Source organism: Eumetopias jubatus, unplaced genomic scaffold (genome assembly GCF_037043125.1).
Source record: "Eumetopias jubatus isolate StellerSeaLion01/CBP00866 unplaced genomic scaffold, mEumJub1_p1.0 scaffold_8, whole genome shotgun sequence".
Classification (NCBI taxonomy): domain Eukaryota; kingdom Metazoa; phylum Chordata; class Mammalia; order Carnivora; family Otariidae; genus Eumetopias; species Eumetopias jubatus.
The window spans coordinates 89,623,669-89,646,182 of NW_028274814.1; the positions used below are offsets into that span (position 1 = coordinate 89,623,669).

At 34.2% G+C, this 22,514-nt stretch overlaps 1 protein-coding gene across 2 annotated transcripts in view; it reads left to right on the forward strand.

The window, feature by feature from the left end:
* USP15 (ubiquitin specific peptidase 15) overlaps positions 1-22,514 on the forward strand; it is a 114,441-nt gene that overhangs the window by 9,514 nt on the left and 82,413 nt on the right. For both annotated transcript variants that reach the window (XM_028110804.2, XM_028110805.2), the window contains exons 2-3: positions 10,781-10,908; positions 19,090-19,220. In XM_028110804.2, the coding sequence (XP_027966605.1) occupies positions 10,781-10,908; positions 19,090-19,220 (259 nt within the window). The remainder of the gene's footprint in view (positions 1-10,780; positions 10,909-19,089; positions 19,221-22,514) is intronic.

Genomic DNA, 22,514 nt, shown 5'->3' on the forward strand with positions numbered 1-22,514 from the left:
AACCTCTTTATGTCTATGGCTGTTTCTCAATCACTTATTGGCCCGTATATATCTTTCCTTAAATTTGCTTTTGGTGTGTATGAAAATAGTATAAACTTTTAGAACTCTCCTATCTTTACCCTACCACCACCAAAAAAAGGAAAAGAAGAAAAGAAAAAAAAAGAAAATTTGGCCTTTTTATTTGTTATAGTAGCTTTTCAACATTTGAGGACTGTCTTAAAATTGACTCAGATTTGTGTGAGGTCCTAAAATTGACCTATCTTCCCTGGAGCCATTGAAAACTATTCTGTCCTGACCACAGTACAAATTGTCTTTCTTGATGCCTTCAGAATATTTAGCACCATATAATTTAGACCTTTTTTTTTTTAAGATTTTATTTATTTATTTGACAGAGAGAGAGAGAGCACAAGTAGGCAGAGAGGCAGGCAGAGGGAAAGGGAGAAGCAGGCTCCCTGCAGAGCAGGGAGCCTGATGCGCGACTCAATCCCAGGACCCTGGGGTCATGACCTGAGCCGAAGGCAGCAGCTCAACCGACTGAGCCACCCAGGCGCCCCCTAATTTAGACCTTTTTGAAGTACTCTAGCTTTATGTGAGTTTTTGATTTACTAAACATTATTTGTATTTGATCCTCCCAGTAATCCTTTGAGGTATTCCCAGTGGTCTTCATGAAATGTAAATCAAATCTTATCTCTTCCCTGCTAAAAATCTTAGAGTGGCTTTCCATTACACTTAGGATAAAATCCTTACCATTACCTTAAAGACATTGTATAGTCTCGGTCCAGTCTACCTCTTTAGCCTTATGTAGCATTTCTTATCCCTTTGTCATAAACTCCAACATCATTTAGTAAGTTCCTCCAAGATAACAAACTCCCAAAGTTCTGGTCCTAGCACATGCTGTTCCTTCAGTCTAGATAGCGTTTTTCTTCTTCCTGAAACAGCTCGTATTCATATGCTAAAATGTTAGGTTTTCAAAGAGGCTTTCCTTTATTCCTAATAGGGACCCCTTTATATGCTTTCATAATTTCCTGTTTCCCTTCACAGTTCTTACCACAATATTTTACTACATATATTAACTACTTACTATCTCTCTCCTCCACTGGATTCTGAATTCCATGAACATAGGGACCTTGGCTATTTTGCTACCCATCTATTCATATGGAATAGTATATACATAGTAGATCTTAAATATTTATTGAGTGAATGAATGAATTACCATTTCTAAGATGAACAGGCTAAAGGTTTTAGCACTAACTTCTCTAAAAACCTCACAGCAAGTAACGTTAGAAAGAGGATGTTGGAAAAAAAGAAAAGAAAGTGGATTTTGGCCTAGTACTTTTTTTTTGAGTATAGTTGACAATTCTATACATTATGCTTTGTTTACCACAAGTGTGTAGGTACTATCTGTCACCATACAACACTGTTGCAATATCATTGACCATATTCCCTATGCTGTACATTTTATTCCCATGATTTATTTATTCTATAACTGGAAGCCTGTATCTCCCACTTCCCTTCACCCATTTTGCCCACCCCACCACCACTAGATGTTTTCAATAGTATGTCATTAAATGAGAGAATTAATCTTAGTGCTTCTCTCTGGCACTGTAGTCTCTCTGTATTCTCTGAATGTATAGATTTGATTTTGCTTTTTGTTTATTCATTTGTTTTTTAGATTCCCGGTATAAGTAAAATCATACAGTATTTGTCTTTCTTAGTTTGACTTATTTCACTTAACATAATACCCTCTGTAGCCTAGTACTTTTTCTGTAGTAAATTTAGAATTCATATTTACTCCAGTCTGATTTCAGGAGGTAAGAAAATTTGTAAGCGAAATTAATCATGAAAACAAATTGAAATTAAGTGTGGAAAAAAAATTCATCCACAGTTTAGTTTACCACCATTCCAGAAAACTTCCTAAAAGAAAGATGGTGTTCACTTTTTGTGTACTCTTAATTGACGTGAAAATAAGACTCATAATAGGTGTAGTGGCAAAGATCTAACATTTACCAAAGATGCTCGTGTTCCACTTTGAAAATACTTACTTTCTTCATAAGTAAAATGGATAATAGTTACTAAAACGTGCCTTTTGAATAAGTATTTCAGTTCTTAATTATAGCTTGGTAATAACATTTTGATATTCTTCTGCTGTTTCGCTTTTTGCAGAGAATCCTTACTTTCATAAAGAGGGGGATAGTATATGATTTTAGTAAGAATCTGTTACATCTTTAAGTCTTTGTTAAGTAAATGGGATTTATAGTAAAGTTTAACAGAGTAAAAAAAAAAAAAAAGAAGCATTGAATTTAGAGTCGAAAAACCAGAGTGCTTTGAAAACGGGCCCTGCATTACTTAATAGAGTTGTGTTTCATTGATAAGTCACATATTCTCAGTTTTGGTTTCCCCAACAGCTGAATAAAAAAAGAGGTTACTGTAACTATAAACTAACATGAAGACACTTTATACAAATCTTTTTATAAAGCATTTATATTTTGTTATTAAAATTAAAATTCTGATTTAAATAGTGAGTAACATGTTCATATTCATGTCTTTAAAATGTTTGTGGCAGCAGAATGGAGGGCAAATTGGAAGCAGTAAACTTAAAGAGGAGAGGTAAGTTGGGCAGCCATTGCAATAATCTATGCCACTAAAAAATAATAGGGAAGGGAGGTACAGAACTAAAATACTTTTTTGAAGGTACTTGATTACTAGATGTTATGGGGTGAGGGAAGGAGGAATACAGGATAATATTTTGCTTTCTGGCTTGGGAAATTAAATTATTGATGATATTTATTAAAGGACCCCTAGAGAAGGAGTAAATATAAAGGTGTGAAAGTGATTAATGCCTAGAGGTTGGAATGTATGAAAAATCCAAGTTGACATGGACCAGTAGGAATTGGAAGTATTTAAAGATGTGAAGACTGGCCCTGGGATGCAGATTTTGGAATCATTGGTATGAATTAAAATATCGGGGGCGCCTGGATGGCTCATTAGATTGAGCATCTGCCTTCAGCTCAGGTCATGATCCCGGGGTCCTGGGGTTGAGCCCCGCATCTGGCTCCCTGCTCCATAGGAAGCCTGCTTCTCCCTCTCCCTCTCGCCCTGCTTGTGTTCCCTCTCTCGCTGTGTCTCTGTCAAATAAATAAATAAAATCTTAAAAACTATATATCATTGGAGAGTATGAAGAGTGAGAGAAGAAATTAGCAACTCTGTGAAGAGAAGGTTGCAAAAAAAAAAAAAAAAAGAATAAGAGTATCCCTACACTCTCTTCCCAAAAAAAGGTAGTATCACATAGTTTAAAAAGAATTGATGAGGTACATAAAATTATGAATTCTTTGGATTTGTGATAAATTTTTTGAGGGTTCTTTGGGGTAGGAAGACCTCTTGTACTAGGTTGAAGAGTAAGTGAGGGTTGAAGAGTAGAAACTTAAGCTTGGCTGTAAGAACAAGTCAGAAAAATGGGATAGAGATAGAGAAGGAAATGAGTGTGGGAGTTGGGAGGTGATATGGGGGAAAAGGGTGAAAGAATTGGCCCTGTTTACATGCTGAGTGGGGAAAAAAAAAAAGACGAGGTATCAGGAGAAACAAGAGTAAGGGCTGTTAATGTGGTAAGCCTCTAAGGAGGCAGAAGGAAATTAAATCCAAAGCATAGGAACAAAAATAATTAGCCTTGGATGTAAGGAGGGTTACATCCTTCACTAATTTATGAAGGAATCAGGTAAGATTAAGGTGGGGAGCAGGAGAGTTGGACAGAAAGTAGGGGCTTCTAACTTCCTCAGAAAGTAGGGCAGCAAGGTTGTCTATTCAGCCTGTTGGGTGAGAGATTGGCAAAAGTTTTGAAATTACTGGAAATGGAGAAGGCTATCTGGAGATAATGCTGGAGGATTGTGGGTCATCTCTGAGGGATTTGAGAGATTGAAGACCATAAACCTTTATCTCCATGAGATTTTCTTTACTAATTTTTGAACCCAGATAATATTAACATTAGGATAAAAATTTTTCATATTACTGTACTAGTGTGTGAGAATCATGGTTAATGCAAGTGTGAGGCACTCATAAAATTCCTTGTAACCCACTGAAACAGAGGGAAATTGTAGTAATTAAGCTACAGCCAGAGGCCTCGATCATAAATAAAGTAATCTTGATCATATTTTGGTGCATATACTTCATGGCTTTTCAGATGGGAACACAGTCACATGTCTCAGAATTATTCAGAAATGTTTCACCTCTGGTCTCACCTATAAGGCATAGATTCCTTTGTACAAGAAACTTAAATTGTTGCATTTGTCACAAAGCAATTAATTACTCTTCTGTACTTTGGGCTCTCTGGATATTTGTGGATTAGTATTTAGATGAATTTTAGATGGTTGCAAATCTATAATGTAATACTTCATACTAAAACTTAAATCAGCTTAAGATCAGTATATGTGTCAATTGTAAGATTTTTTGTTTTGCTTATATTATCTTCCCTGATATGAAGGGTTATAATCTGTACTTTCTGGTTTTTATGTGCTTTTTTTTTTTCTTTTGAGATGTCACACAATCATTTCTGCTTTTCTGGTTTACTTATTGGTTGCTGTAGTTACCAAAAAGAAATAATTTCTTGAGAATGAATATTATGTATCAGAAACATAATTTGATAAATTTAGAAATAATCAAATAAATCATGCTTTTTCCAAAGAAAATTCTCTAAAGCTTATGTAAATTTTTAATTAAAATTTAATGCTAATTCATGTTTGGAAGAGATAAGACAAAAAAAATAAATAGTAAGAGATAACATAAACCCACAAATTTCTTTCAAAAATACGTAGTAAGGGGTGCCTGGGTGGCTCAGTCATTAAGCGTCTGCCTTCGGCTCAGGTTATGATCCCGGAGTCCCGGGATCGAGTCCCGCATCGGGCTCCCCGCTCGGCGGGGAGCCTGCTTCTCCCTGTCACCCTCCCCCCTCTCATGTGCTCTCTCTCTCTCATTCTCACTCTCTCAAATAAATAAATCTTTAAAAATAAATAAATAAATAAATAAATCTTTAAAAAAAAATACACAGTAAAACAAACTGCATTTTGTACATTTTGCTATACATATTTTTATCCCAATTAAAAAAAAAAACCTAAGGGGGCACCTGAGTGGCTCAGTCGGTTAAGCACCGGACTTTTGGTTTCGGCTCAGGTTATGATCTCAGGGTCCTGGAATTGAGCCTCACATTGACCTTAACACTCAGTGCAGAGTCTGCTTGTCCCTCTCCTTCCCCTTCTGTGCGCCCCCCCCCGAATAAATAAAATCTTAAAAAAAAAAAAAAACCTAAGTTGTATTTATAATTACTTATTTTTATGCTTGAAATGTCTTTTCATTTGTTGACTGTCACTTAACTTTATCAGTTTTGACCTCAACATTCAATCTATACATTTGACTCCATTTTTGTCCGTGTATATGTGTATATAAAACTATTATATTAAGTAGAAGATATTAATCATATTTAATGTAATATTTCAGGAAGAGAGAAGAGTATAAAAAATATAACAAAATATTTATGCACACATCTCTTAGTTTAAAAAAAGTAAAACATTACAAAAACAGTTGAATGTCCCTGTGTATGTTTCCCTAATCCCATTACCTTCCCTCTGTTGCCAGAGGGAGTCACCATCCTGAAACCGATTTTTATTACAATTTTAAATTATTTATATATTATTTTATTTAGTTTTATAATTAAATTATTGAATTATTTTATATATTTTAATATATATGCGTGGAATGTAAATAGTATATACTATTTGTGGCATGTTTTTAAATTTCTGTAGTTAAACTGTGCATCTGTTATCTTTATATATTTATGTTATATTACATGTGTCCTTTTGCAATTTTTTTTGGTTCAACATTGTAGTTTTGAGATTTATCCTTAATACATGTAGTTGTATTTCTCATTATAATTTCTGTGTAGTATTTTTGGGTATGAATAATGGATATTAGGTTTTTTCCACCTTTTCATTGTTACAAATTATGCTGCACTATATATTCTTCTAGTTGTAATTTTGTAAATATATACAAGAGTTTCTGTAGGCTAAAAACTTAGCAATGGCAATAAATGATTGTATGGTATGTACATCTTTATTCTTAAAAGACTATGTTGCCAAACTACCATCCCAAGTGAAGGTTCTAGTTTATTCCCCCTTTGGCAGTATACAAGTTCCTATTACTATACATCTTTTCTACAACTTGATATTGTTGACACATGTGCACATGCTTATGTTCACCAGCTTCATGAGACGATATGGTATGGTGTTTGTATTTTTCCCATTGCTAATGGTTAATGATTAAGCATCTTCTCCTATGTATAGAGGCCGTTCTGATTTTTTCTTCTGTGAATTGCTTTTTTTCTATTAAAATTTTTTTTTTAATTTATTAACTTAAAGGAGTTCTTCATGTATTCTAATCCTTTGTCAGTTACCTGGAGTATATGTATTTAGTCTGTATCTTCTCTCTTGGTGATGTCTTTGTTGAATGGTAGCCTTTCGTTTTAACCTTGGCAAGTTTATCTGTCTTTATCTTTAAGGTTTTTGCTTTTTGTCTTAACTCTTATATATTCTAAGGTAATGAGGATTTTCTCATATCTTTTTTAAAAAATTGTACTTTTACTTTCACATTTACATTTTTAATCCAACTATAACTTATTTTTGTACAGTTCTGCTGTAACATAGCATGTGTTCCTAAAAACCACCATGTTATATGCAAAATCATGCAATAAAAAACACAGGGCATATGGGAAAAATGGGGTTGGGACACAGCACTCAAAAAAATTTTGTCAGAGAAACATTAAAAACATAATAAAAATGGTAGCACAGTTTTACATATGTTAAATGGTTAAGAAATACATAACTACCACAATAAATATGACATTTTATTTTGAAAAGGATAAAGTTAACTTGTAGAAAGAAGTACGATTTAAAGGGTTGCAGCTTGAATTATTGCAAAGTGGTGGAAGGAAAGTTTTCTTAAATCTGCCAAGAAGTTGTAACAGCAGATGTGGGAGTGTGGCTCATAACACGCTTGAAGATGTTTGAAGTGTCAGGGGTGCCTGAGTGGCACAAGTCAGTTAAGTTTCCGACTCTTGATTTTGGCTCCGGTCATGATCTCAGGGTCGTGAAATTGAGCCCCACATTGGGCTCTGCTGGTGTAGAGCCTGCATAAGATTCTCTCTCTCCCTTTTCCTCTGCATTCCCCCTCTTAAAAAAAAATAAAATGATGTTTGAAGTGTGTGTGTTTTGTGCATTCCTGTGTGGTTCAGTACAGCTGAGTAGTTTTCTACATTCACCTTGTGTTTGTTTCATTTAGGGCTACAGTAAAGCAAGCTAGGCACTTAGGGGGCAGAATTTAAGGAGGTGCTTCCTGTTAGGGTTCCTAGGCATCTCACTTGCCTCACCTTAGTCCTGGCCCTGCTTGTGAATTAAAGTAGTGCTTGAGCATTTACTGAAATTTGTGTTATTGTTCCCTAATATACCAATCATGTTTAATATATTCAAGTTTTCAAAACAAGCATTAGAGTAGAACTGACTGCATATGTGAGGTAAAGCTCTATTTTTTTCCCATATACTTAGCTAGATCATTTCCCACTAATTCATAATGATGCTTTTGGTGTATATCATAGTTCCCCATATACATGAATCCAATTCTTGTTTCTTTGTGCTGTTTTCATTGGTCTTTTTTGCTTCTCTCTATGCCAGTATCACATTTTTTAATTACAGGTCTCGCACTAACTTTGTAACCTTGGTCAAGTTATTCCTGTGTGCCTATGATTATAATAGTACCTATATTATTGGGTAGTTAAAGGAATAAATGAGCCAATATATTAAAGTGCTTAGAAATATGCCCCTAGCCCAAGAGTAAAGCTCACGTTAGTTATTTTGTTATTAAAAGTAATTTCTTTAACTTAATAAGCAGTCTTGATATCTTGTAGCCTGATTTTGCCATCTTATTTCTCCTTTTCCATACTGTTTGAAAGGAAGTGGGAAAGGCTTATGGGAGGATTCCCTGAGAAAGTGAAATGTAGGCTCTCTGAAAGATTATAGGAATTAAATAGATGTTGGGATTAATAGGAGTATAGTCTAGGCAGATGGAGCCATAAGGCAAAAAATGGAGTGTCTGGTAACTGAAAGAAGGTTATTGTAGTTCCATCTCAGCAAAGAAAAATGGTACCAGTTAAGACTAGATAGGCAAGAGTAGATAGATCATGCAAAACCAGGTAGGCGATGTTAAGGATTTTAGACTTCATCTTATGATCATAGTTATAACTGTATATAAAGATTGTTATTTTGTGCCTTTTATTCTTTCTTAGGTCTAAGAATAAAAGTCATGAAATATCAGTCTTTACAAATAGTTATAGCTATTTAAAAAACAAACAAACAAAAAAATCTTGAGAGCTATAAAATTGGCCCTGTCTGGATCCTAATAGCATACCAAGGATTAGGAGTGCTGTTGAGAATGTGTAAGTCGAGTCTTTGTTCACTTACTTGTAATCTTTGAGAACTATTGATTCTGTTGTAGGCTTTTACCAGTTCAAATTGAAGATTCTTACGTTTTGGCAGATTCACAGATTAGGGGTAGAGTTTTTACAACAAATCTATGTAAATGTCTTAAAATCATAATTTTTTTATTTAGTTCACTTCATTTAATATTGTTGTCTTTATTGAGTAAGAAGTCTACATATTATTTCTGTAATAGATGTTTCTGTTTTTTTCCTATATTTCCCCTCATGTTTCATTACCACAAAATTCTACAAATAAGATATATGTGGCCTCTAATAGAGATACGACGGTCTTTTCAGTTGAAAGCAGATAAATACCCATCAAGTACAAGAGTCTCCTCTCATAATAGTATCATTATACAGAAAGTAATCACTTCAAGACCTAGGAGAGTTAAACTAGAAATATAACAACAGATGAATACTACCCAGTGCAAACCTCTACCATACAGTAAAGGATTTATTAAACACTTTGGGAGATAAAACCCCATCTTTTAGAAATATATTTTAAATAAATGTAAATAGAATTTTGATAGTATTTCCAAAATAGTTTTAATGTCAGTTTTATAAATCACATTGTTATTTATAATGTTACTGTTTAATAAATTCAACAAATTCCAATCAAAATCTTAATTGTATTTTTTGTGGAACTTGATAAACTGACTCTAAAATTCACATGGAAGAACAAATGGCCAAGAACAGTTAAGGCAATTTGCAACAACACCAAGCTGGGGGAACTTGCCCTAAAAAGAAATCAAGATTAAAGTAATAAAGATAATATCAAATTGGTACCAGCTCTGAAAGCCCTGACTCCTGACAAAAATAGATGGAACAGAAGAAAGGCCACATAGTATGACATTAGGTTGCAAAGGAAATGAAATGTCTGAATATTTTGTTTAAATCGCAGGAGGGAGTCTAAAAAATTTTTAGTGGATGATAAATACTTAAGTATAATTTTCTTTAATATGTAAAGTTATTGCTGATTTAATCTCTTTATTTTAAAAATAGGGTTTTCTTAAGACTTAGTCTCTGAACTTTTTTTCTTCATAAGTCTCAAATTCTACAATTTGGGGGCTGAATTTCAGTTACATAATCCTGACAGTAGGTTTGGAGTACTAGTGTATAGATAATTCTGCAGTACCCACTTTAAGGGAATTAAACTGCTGAAGATTATTCTCTAGGAATTGTAGGATTTTGTTAGATAGGTGCCTTTGCTTCAAACAAATAACTGTATAACTGTAGGATTTCGTTCCTATACGTAGTGTTGTGTGTAGTAAGCACAGATATATTAGAATGATCTCCAAAAACACTTGATTACCTATGTTAGTACACATGTGGGCTTTAAACAGCTTGTTAACCTTTACTTTTGATTATGTTTGTGATTGAACCTGGTTAAGTACGGGAAAATGTTTCTGGAAAAGAATTTAAAATAATTATGAGTCCATGGCAAAGCAGTATTTCATAGTGGGTATAATATAGTCAGAATAAATTTGTAAAGTTTTTTAGGTTTATGAGCTTTCTTTACTAGAGCACCATTATTTTACTTTTTCTGTCGCTGGTCATCTGATGAGAAGCCAGTTTGTAGGTACTTGAAAATAAGATGAATATAGTTTCAGTAATGCTTACAGTGCTTGGTGTACCACACTTTTGAAACCAATCAAAAAAAATCTATCCTGCCTGCCCCAGCAGATTTTATGAGAAATAGATGGAGGCATATTGTTGTTACTAATTTTTGTTGGTAAAGAAGCTAACGAAAGTTTTTAAAAATTTATTATTACAATTATTATAATCAGTCTTGCAAACCTTTAATAATCCACTTTCCTTATCCCCAGAAAGATAGAGTAAAATATATAAAATAAACATACTGTCTTTGTAAGTTTTTTGCAGAAGAACCATTTTGATATTTCTTTATATTTTACCATGTTGTACTTTAAAATTTTGTTTTGATTCATTCTTATAATTCCCATTTGAATTTTTGTTCAGTTGTCAAACATTTTATGGAATAGCTATTGCATTTTCTAAGAGGTGCTGTTAAGGATTTTTTTTAAATGTGTATGTCAATACTTTTCCTCATTAGTAGGTATTTATAGAACAATAGAAATAACTGTATAAGTGAAAATTTTTTTCCAGATTATAAGTCACATTACAGTTATTCTCAATCCTTTGAAGTAGGCATGTATTTTAATATAAAATGAAATATCAAAAATAGATAGCTTCTCTGCTATTCCTATGGTTACAGGTATTTTCCTTTACTGATTTCTTTTCTTTTTTTAGGTACCTAGTTGATAGTCGCTGGTTCAAACAGTGGAAAAAATATGTTGGCTTTGACAGTTGGGACAAATACCAGATGGGAGATCAAAATGTATATCCTGGACCCATTGATAACTCTGGACTTCTCAAAGGTCATTATTTCCTTTCTTCAGTCAGGTTGTAAATGTGTTCATTTGAATATGTTATAGTCAATATACGTAATAGGGAAAATGTTAATTTAAATAAATTAGAAAAATTTCTTTGTATTATAGATTTAACCTAATGAACTCAGATTATTCTATCTTAATTAGTTATTACTCTGTATCATGACAAATTTTTTCATTTATTATGTAAGAAAGGTTTATTATTGTTTAACCCTTTAAGTGAAGAATGTAAGTTAGAAAGCACTGTCTTATTATTTGGGGGAAATGCTGTATTGTTACTGTTTTTCCTAATGGACATATGACTTTCTTTTTAAGTTGGGGAGCATTGGTATATGTTTACATTCTTGGAATTTTGCAGCCGTCTTCTATAACCCTCACTACTTACCAGTCTTCTATCCTCTCATTACACTTGAAGAGAATAAAACATAAGTACCAGAACTTCCATTTCTGGCCAGGATGGAGTAAGAGGGACTAGATTTACTCTTCCACCTGAGCAAACTAAAACCTTGACAGAATATATAAAATAACGGTTCTCAAAACATTGGATACCAGGCAACAAAGAATAGTGATCCTTGAGAGATAGGAAACAAATGAGGTAAGCTGTATGATTACCTCAGCTTACTGCATTGATAGAATGTTCAAGACAAGGCACAGAAGAGGAAACCCATGTAGAGCCTGGCAATCTCCCTCAGTGAGGAAAGAGTTTGGAATCCAGGGAGACCCATGCCACCAGAGTTTTCAGGGCAGAGTACCAGATAGGAATGACCAGCAAAAAGAGACAGAGGAGACAGAGAGACACCTAGAGATATACAGAGGGTCTCTCTCAAATCTTCAGGTGAGTGTTGATCAAGCTTATGTATGTGAGGGGGCTGCCCAAGGCTAGGGGAAGAACCACCCAAAAGAATTAGAGGGAACAGTCATTGGGGCTAATTTAGGACCAAGAATAATGTGTTCATAGCAGTTAGAGTGGAAAACCTTATAATTCATGGAGTATACTACTGAGAACAGTTCTGCCACTGTAATTGAGCAAAATTAATCCTCCTGTCCTTCTAATCTGAAAGCGTCAAACTTTAATGCAGAAATACTTAGAGGGATACAAAAATATCCAGCATCCAATCAACAAGATAAAATTTGTAATGTCTCAGATCCAACCAAATATTACTTGGCATGCAGAGAAGCAGAAAAATATGATGCATAATGAGGAGAAATGTCAGTGTTTAAAAAAAAATGTTTAGAAAAAATGAACAAATGAAACAAATACAAAAGAGCAAGATGGTAGATTTAGATTATTCTTTATGAATAATTACATTAAATGTAATACCCCCAATTAGAGATAGAGATTGGATAAAAAATAAAACATAACTATGGGGATGCCTGGGTGGCTCAGTTGGTTAAGCGTCTGCCTTCAGCTCAGGTCATGATCCCAGGGTGCTGGGATCGAGTTCTGCAGGGGGTTCCTTGCTCAGCAGGGAGCCTGCTTCTCCCTCTGCCTGCTACTCCTTCTGCTTGTGCATGCTCCCTCTCTCTCTCTTGCTGGCAAATAAATAGAATCTTAAAAAGAAAGACATAACTGTGCACTGTCTACAAGAAAGCCCCCCTTTTAGTATAAAGATACAAATGGATTAAAAGAAATTGAAAAAGTATGCCATGTTATAGTAAGCAGAATTCTAAGACTGACTCCCAGGGACTCTCTTTCTTTATAATCTTCTCCCCCTTTGAATATGGGTAGAGCCTGTGAATAGGATGAGATACCATTCCATGATTATTTATGTTGTATGGCAAAGGGAGATTATTCCAGTGGTTTTAATCTAATCACAAATGCCCTTTAAAAGCAGACTGTTTTCTAGCTGGTGGCAGAAGTCAGGGATTTAAAGCCTGAGAAGTAGTTAGTGCATCACTGCTGGTCTGAAAATGGAAGATGTCTTGTGACAAGGAAGGCAGGCATCCTTCAGGAACAGAGAGAGACATGGCCCACAGCCAGCAAGGAAACAGACCATCTCAGACCTGGCACCATGAAAAACTGAATTCTGCCAACAATCTGAATGGACTAGGAAGCAGATTCTTCCCCAGAGTCTTTAGATAGGAGATCATCCCATCTGACATCTTGATTTCTGCCTTATGAGCCCTAAGTAGAGGATCCAGTTGAGCCCACCTGAACTTGTAACCCACAAATTTGTGAGATTGTAAATAAGTATTGTTTTCAGGGTGCCTGGGTGGTGCAGTTGGTTAAGTGTTTGACTCTAGGTTTCGGCTCAGGTGGTGATCTCAGGGTTGTGAGATCAAGCCCCGTGTTGGGTTCCTGCGCTCAGCGCAGAGTCTGTTTAAGACACTCTCTCCCTCTCATCTGCCCCCCACAACTCTCTCTCTCTCAAAATAAATAAATAAATCTCTTTTTAAGGTATTGTTAGCCCCTGCATTAATTTGTTATGCAGCAAATAGAAAAGTAATACATGTGCTAATACTAATCAAAAAAAAGCTTCAGTGGCTCTATTAATATATAATTATATAATATATGAATATATAAATAAAATGAGAGTCTCAAATCAGTGCTGTTGGTTTTTAAGAAACAAAGAAAGAACAAATTAAACCTAAAGTAAACAGAAGAAAGAAGAAAAATAAGTTCAGGACAGAAATTAGAGAAGATAAAAATAGAGAAAATCAATGAACCCATGAGCTGGTTCTACTCAAAACGAATATAATATGATGTGTTAATTATAAAAAAGAAAATATAAACTGGTTCTTTGTGAAAATAATAAAATTGGTCCATGTCTAGTTTGATCACAAGAAAAAGAGGAAAGACACAATTACCAGTATCAGGAACACAAGAGACATAGTATCAGTATGGAATCCACAAATATTAAGACAGTAAAGGAATATTATGAACTTTATGCCATTAAATTCAGTAAATTAGATGAAAACTACCAAAGCTCATTCCAAAAGAATAGATTGCCTGAGTAGCCCTGTATCAAGTACAAAAATTGTTTAACATTTTTCACAAAAAAAAATCATCAGATTCAAATAGTGCCACTGGTGAATTCCACCACATATTTAAGGGAGAAATAATACCTATTTTACAAAACTCTTCCAGAAAATTGGGAGATAGTATTTCCCAACTCATGCTGTGAAACCATCATTACCTTGATACCAAAATCTTAGAGACATTTTAAGAAAACACTAGACCAATATCTTGTCTGAAAAGAAGTTTAGTAAATCAAGTCCAACAATGGAAAGGATATATATGTCGTATAGAAATATATATTTAAAAGGTAACATATCATGTAAGATAAAAGAGTAAAATAGAAGAGTCCTCATCCTCATAATGGGCATCTATGAAAAACCTTCAGGTGACATGAAAAAGGCAAGGGTGTCCACTCAGCTCTTCAGCTGGCATTACTGGAGGTGTTCTACCCAATGCAGTAAGGCAAGAAGAAGAGATAAAAACATACAGATTGTATAGGAAGAAGTAATAAATCTGCTTTATTCATAGACAGCTATGTCCATGTAGAAAATTAGATTGAATCTACAAAAAAAAAAAAAAAAAAAAAAACTTCTAGGGGCGCCTGGGTGGCTTAGTCAGTTAGGCGTCTGCCTTCGGCTCAGGTCATGATCCTAGGGTTCTGGGATCAGGCCCTGCGTCCAGCTCCCTAATGAACTGGAGGAGTCTGATTCTCCCTCTCCTTCTGCCCCTACCCCTGCTTGTGTACTCTCTTGCTCTCTCTCACACTCACTCTCTCTCAAATAAATAAATAAAATATTAAAAAAAAAAGTTTCCAAGGACTAGTAAATGAGATTGGTTTATGGGATATAAGATCATTATTTAAAAACCCAATTGTATTTTTATATGCTAACAATGAACTAGCATGAATAGAAATTTTAAAAATACATTTTATAGTAACATCAAAAAATATAAAATGTGGATAAATCTGACAAAATATGTGCAAGACCTATACACTGAAAACTGGAAGACATTGCTGATAGAAATCAAAACCTAAATAGAGAGATTCTGTTGGTGGATCTGAAGACTCAATATTGTTAAATTTCCCCCCTCAAACTATAGATTCAACACAGTTCCAAATTACATTTCTAGTAGGTGTCTAAAAAATTGACATAGGTAGGTAAATTCAATCTCAATTTTTTTCTATCATAAAATTTATCCTTTTAAATTGTACAATTCAGTGGTTTTTAGTATATTCACAAGTTGTACAGCCATCACCACAGTATTTTCATCACACCACAAAGAAACTTTGTACCATTAAGCAGTCACTCCTTATCCCCTCTTAAAACCCCCAACCCTCAGCAACCACTAATCTACCTTCTGTCTCTGGATTTACCTATTTTGGACATTTCATCTAAATGGAATCATATAGTATGTAGCCTTTAATGTTTACATTCTTTCACCTAACACAAAGTTTTTCAAGTGTCATCCATGTAGCATGAATCAGTACTTCATTCCTTTTTATGGATGAATAATTTTCCGTTGTATGGATATACTACATTTAATTTATCCATTCATCAACTGATGGACATTTGAGTTGTCTTCACTTTCTGGCTAATGATGCTGTGAACATTTTCACATACAAATTTTTGTGTAGTTATATATTTTCATTTCTCATGAGTGCACACTTAGATGTGCAATTACTAGGTTAGATAGTAACTTTATATTTAACTATTTAAGGAATTGTCAGAATGTTTTCCGAAATAGTTGTACTATTTTAAATTTTCACCAGCAATATATGAAGGTTCCAATTTCTCCATATTCTTGCCAACACGTTGTCTGTCCTTTTATTATAGCCATCCTGCTGCATATGAAATGGTACCTCATTGTTACTTTGATTTGTATCTCCCTAGTGATTAATGATGTTAAGTATCTTATCTGTGCTGCTTATATATCTTTTTTTTTTTTGAGAAATGTGTATTCTGATCCTGTTCTTTTTATTTTTATTTATTTATTTTTTAAAGATTTTATTCATTTGATAGATAGCAAGAGCAGGAACACAAGCAGGGGGAGTGGAAGAGGGAGAAGCAGGCTTCCCGCTGAGCAGGGAGCCCAATGTGGGGCTCGATCCCAGGACCCTGGGTTCATGACCTGAGCCGAAGGCAGACGCCTAACCACTGAGCAACCCAGGCACCCTGATCCTGTTCTTTTTAATTGGACTACTTGTCTTTGTATTCTTATGTTTCAAGTGTTATTTATATATTCTGGATACTAACCCCTTATCTGACATATAAGATTTCCAAAAATTATCTCCCATTCTGTAGATTGTCTTTTACTTTCTCGATGGTATCTTTGAAGCACAGAAGTTTTTAGTTCTAAGTCCACTTTATATTTTTTCTTTGGTTACTTGTGATTGTGGTGTCAGAATGTATCACCTAATCCAGGGTCATACAAGATTTATACCTATGCTTTCTTCTAAGATTTATACTTTTAGCTGTTATATTTATGACTTTGGTCAATTTTAATTTAATATTTGGATGTAGTGTGAGGTAAGGATCAATTGAACAGATTAGAGAATCCAAAAGTCGATCCACATATATGTGGTCAATTGATTTTAGACAAAGATGTAAGAGGATTTCAGTACAGAGAGGATAGTCTTTTAAACAAATGCTCATTTGTTTAATCACAGTACAGGCCTGTGATTCATCAGTATTACATCATATGCCCTCCTTAATGTCCATCACCCACTTACCCGATCCCTCCACCCACCTCCCCTCTAGCAACCCTCAGTTTGTTTCCTGAGATTAAGAGTCTCTTATGGTTTGTCTCCCTCTCTGGTTTCATCTTGTTTCATTTTTTTCTCTCTTCCCCTATAATCCTCTGTTTCTTAAGTTCCACATGTCAGTGAGATCATATGATGATTGTCTTTCTCTGATTGACTTATTTCACCTAGCATAATACCCTCTAGTTCCATCCGCATCATTGGAAATGGCAAGATTTCATTTTTTGATGGCTGCATAATATTTCAGTGTGTGTGTGTCCCATCTTCTTTATCCATTCATCCAGACATAATTTTCATATATAATTCTATAAAATTCACATTAGTCTATAGTTGCAAAATACAGATAAGTGATTTTCTGGGGATAGGACAGTAGACCTGAATGGACAGGAAGGAGAGATTACAAAGAACTGCTAGGAAACCTTTGAGGAATGGATATGTTCATCATTTTGGCTGTGGTGATGGTTTCACACTTGTATTGCTCTGTCAGAACTTAACAAATAGTTCACTTTAAATATGTGCAGTTTATTGTGTATCATTTATGTGTCAATAAATGCAGAAGTAACAAATAATCAGCTCTTCTGTGTTTAGCTTAGGGGTATTCTCTCAAAAATAAATTGATTGTTTTATTTTGTTCATTAGATATAAAATTACTATTGGATTCTGATACATAATAAAATCATTTACCCATACTCTTAAATTATTGTGGAAAACAGCATAAAAGTTTTAATTTTTAAACTCTTCTTTCTTTTCCTAAGTTTTCTTCAAGGCAGTCTGTTAATAGTAGGAAGAAAATGGATGTTAGAGTAAACCAATTTGTATTTGAATCCAGTTTCTACAGTCTTCTGTATGCGTAACCTTAGGCAAGTTAATCAATACCTGAATCTGTTTACTAATTAACTTGGAGATATCTACCTCATAATATTGTTTTAAAAAGTCACCTGAGATAACAGTGTTTTCTAGTAACACTTTGCACAGTACCTGCAATTTTCTGTATGTATGATCTTGGGCAAGTTACTTTCTCTAAAAATATTTTCCAATCTAAAATGGAGATACCTATCTTAATAGGATTGTTTTGAGAACTGACTGAGATAACATGGTTGTTTACTGTAATATATTTCATAGAATATGCATATAGGGGTTTAGAATATGTAAGTTTCTTTCACCTTCAGCAGACTCTAAAAATATGTTCCAAATTATCAGTTTCCCCATCAAGAATTTAAAATTACAACCAAGGTTTAAAAAACTGAGCTTAAAAATTAATGCTTGGTTTGTATCTGCTATTGAAGTTTGTACTATACAATTCAGAGTTTATCATTTCTGCTCTCTATGAAAGTTTTCTCAAAGTTTAGTGTAATTTGGGGCGCCTGGGTGGCTCAGATAGTTAAGCATCTGCCTTCGGCTCAGGTCATGATCTCCAGGTCCTGGGATTGAGCCCCACATTGGGCTCCCAGCTCTGCGGGGAGTCTGCTTCTCTCTCTCCCTCTACCTCTCCCCCTGCTTGTGCTTATGCTTGTGCTCTCTCTCTCTCTCTCTCTCTCAAATGAATAAATAAAATCTTTAAAAAAAAATTCTGTGACCATTGCTTGATGGTCTTCAATCTCAATCCTTTCAGAATTTTTCCTGCTTCTTGATTTATATTGTTAAGTCTAATTAAGAATAGTGTGTTCTCATTATTGAGATGCTACTGAGAACAATTTCGCTTCCCGTGTTTGTTAATTTAAGACTGGCTCAAATTGAGAAAAATCTTCTTTATGTTGTATATAACTCGATGAACTGTATCTGTTTCTGTACTTTGGAAATTCAGGTAAAAGGACCAGATAATAACAAATGATTCTCAGATTAGGACTCTCATGTAGGTATAACTCATGGTATTGCTTCTAGATGTCTGGCCTGCCCTGCACTAAATTTTTAGTTTAACTAGAATTTTGAAAATGATCATAGAATTAGAACCACATCTGAACAACTACCTCCACTTTAGATTTTGGGAGGACTCTAGATCGTGGGCCTTCTGGAATAAGACGCTCTTTTGTGATTTCCATCATGGTTCCCAGCCCCTGTGCTTTGGAGTCATTATAGAAGGTTATCGATTTGCGTCTGAATTTCCTTCATCAGCTAATACTAGAATGACCACTGTTACCTTGTGAGGGATGTCCTACTTTAAATATTTGGGAAACACACTTCTTTCAGATCCCTTGATATTTTAAGAGCTTATAAAAATTATATCTTTAAATACTGTTCTTTGACTACTGGTATACATTGAATCTTTTTAAAGCAACAGTTTATTTTGGAATATGTAGATTTATATGTGAACTTCTTCAGAGCTTTTTTCAGAACTCATTTAAATTCTTAAATTAGTCTCTATGAGTTTAACTTACGATATTTACACTAAAGTATTTAGATATATGTACTATGGTTTCTTTTTATTTATTGAGTTTACTTTTTTCTTTTGCAGATGGTGATGCCCAGTCACTTAAGGAACATCTTATTGATGAATTGGATTACATACTATTGCCAACTGAGGGCTGGAATAAACTTGTCAGCTGGTACACATTGATGGAAGGTCAGGAACCAATAGCGCGAAAGGTACATATTTAGAATAAGTGAATAAAAATATTTTGCTTGAACAGTTCACATTTTATTGTTAATTTAATGACTTATGAAGCCTCATCAGTTATCTAGGAGAAAAAGACCATCAAAATGTACTTTTACACTGTATAACAACAACAGTTAATACCTATAGAGGATTTACTATTTGCTAGTCACTGTTATAAGCAAATTATACATTATTAATAATTTAATCCTCACAGGAAACTCTATAGGGTAGGTATTATTATCTTCATTGTAGATAAGGAAATAAAGACAGAGGTAGAGAAAGTTTCAATTTAGAAACTTAGGCAACCTGTTTTCTTAATCACTGTGCTGCAAGTTTTACAATTAAAGTCTAGAAACGTTAAAAATGAGCCATTATCTTCACTTTTTGGAACTAAAAAGTTACTAAAAAAGTGAGGATCTTGTCATCATAGCAGAATACCAAATGTTTAAAGTAGATCTGTCAATCTTACATAAGTATTTGTTAGTGTATGGGCCGGTGAAGGGGAAAGAAGGAAGTGTTTGGGGACTGGAATCTCTGAGCATATAATTATTTAACTGTGTTGTTTTTTTCCACACAGAAACAATTAAAAAGCCAAATTCTGTAACACAAGGGTACAAACCTAGTAGACCAAACCATACATGGATTTATTTGGAACTGATGCTACAGAGTAGCTGTATTAACAATTTGTATGTATATATTGGTGGTTTAGGTATAGAATTAAATTCTGTTTTCTAAATAGAATGTGAATGTACCTTTGATTTAGTTCAGTTTAGTTTTTTTTTTAAGATTTATTTTTTTGAGAGAGAGTGAGAAAGAGAACATGAGCAGGGGGGAAGGGCAGAGGGAGAAGGAGAAGCAGACTCCCCGCTGAGTAGGGAGCCTAATGCTGGACTCGATCCCAGGACCCTGGGATTATGGCCTGAGCCGAAGGAGATGCTTACCCAACTGAGCCACACAGGCACCCGGGTTCATTTTAGTTTTGACCCTTAACTTCACTCAGCCTTCTCTTACAGCTATTTCAAAATTAGGATTTCTGTCTTTTAGGAATTCTAGCCTTATACACATAAAATGACCTATTGTTTTATCTATATTTGCTAGAGAATTGAGTGTTTTGATCAATTGAAGGGTAGATTGTTTAGCTCTAAAACTGTTTAGAAGAAGAAGTTATTCCTGGGTTAAAGGAAATCTGTGCCTGGAATATCTTCAAATATGCTAACCTGTATTACTTTAACTTTAATGATAAACTTTTCTTTTTCTTAATAAAGGTAGCATATTATAGAATACAAGTATTTGGTATGGTAAGCAGACCAACCAATAACTTCATTGGCATTACTTTTTGAAAGAGGCCGTTTTGGAATTTCTTAAAATCTGTGCCTGATAGCAAATTAAAATAAGTAAATAAATAAGTAAATAAATAAAAATCATGAAAATTTCATACAGGTAGAGAGAAAAAAGTTTCTCTGTTAGGAGGCCATCCATTTATTTTTAACAAGATAGTTTGAATTTATTCAACCTGTAAGATAATATTTAAGCTTTAGTGTGCATAAGATTAACCAGGGTTTTTATTAAAATGTGTCTTCCTCCAAAATTAAATTAGTAAGTCTGGGAATTTCCACCTTTACTTTGCCCCCATGTGACTCTTATGACAATGAAATTTACTTAAAGAATGACTTTTTTTTAAGGGTCTGAAGCCCAACTTTGAACTTTACTAATCTCTGATTGAATTGAGGAACCTAGGATTGGTAGATGTCATGCAGAAACAAAGTAGTTAAGCATCTCTCTGGGCCTCAAATCATCTCTAAAATATTTTGCTTATAGTATGAGGCACTCAGTTAAAACAACAATAAAACAGGCAAAAGTAAACATAAATGAACAAGAAATACAGTGGAACCAAAATCCAAGAGAAACAATAGACAATAGAAACAGACCCATAAGGAATCCAGACAGAAACTTTAAAATACTGTGCTTATTATCTTTAAAAAAATAAGACAGTCGAAGGACAAAACTGTTAAGAACCAAATATAATTCCAGAACTATTAAGATCCAAATATAATTATATAATTCTAAAATAATATGAAAAAATTAAGAAGTAAATACTCAGTGTTTGAGTTGTAGGACGCTAAATAGAACCAAAGAGAAAATTTGTAAACTAACATTAGTAGAAAATATACAGACTAAAACTTAGAGAGACTGAAGGATGGAATGCATAGAAATAAGCAAAGACACTTGGAGCACAGTGCATAATTTTAATATACATATAAGTGGGCTCTTAGAAGGAGAGGAAAGTCAGAATAGGGTAGAAATAACACGAGTTAATAGCTGAGAATTTTCTAAAACTGATGAGAGGTGACATGCTATATAGAATCAAGAAATGCTGTGAAGGGGGGCCTGGGTGGCTCAGTCGTTAAGTGTCCGCCTTCGGCTCAGGTCATGATCCCAGGGTCCTGGGATCGAGCCCCACATTGGGCTCTCTGCTCAGCGGGAAGCCTGCTTCTCCCTCTCCCCCTGCTTGTGTTCCCTCTCTCACTGTGTCTCTCTCTGTCAAATAAATAAATAAAATCTTAAAAAAAGAGAGAAATGCTGTGAAACCCATGCTAAAAAAAAAAAAAAAAATACAAAACTATACCCAATAAAATTATTCAAAGGCAAAAAGATATTCCAAATAGTAGCCCAAAAAAAGTCTATTACCTTCAAAGTAAGAATAAACAAAGAAATGATTTCTCAAGAGAAATGAAAGCTGAAAAATAACCAACCATCTTCAACATGATGAAAGAAAAATAACTGCCAACTTAGAATGCTATAAGCAAGGAAAGGATTCTTCAGAAAAGGATCCTTCAGGTGGTGAAAAAAGCTATTTTTCAGATAAACAAATTGATAGAATTTGTTACTAGCAGACCTGCTCTAAAGGAAATACAAAACAGTATTTAGAATGGAAGGAAATTATTACATATAGAAGCTTGGAGACATAGAAAATGTAGTTTGACAGCAGTAAATATTGTGAATAAATGTGTTAAGGCAGACTATTTAAAATGGTAGTAATTTCTTATTGAGATGAATATATGCGTAAATTTAAAATATGTAATATTTGCATATAAGTTAAGATAGTAGCCTCCTTGGTAACCTCCAGTGAGCTAATCCTTGGGTAGTCTCCTGTGGCCAGCAATATATAGCAGAAGTTATAGTAGGTATATCACTTTCAAGATTAGATTTTAGGGTCAAGGGAGTCAAAAGGTACAAACTTCCAGTTATAAAATAGGTAAGTCATGGGGGTGTAAATATATAGC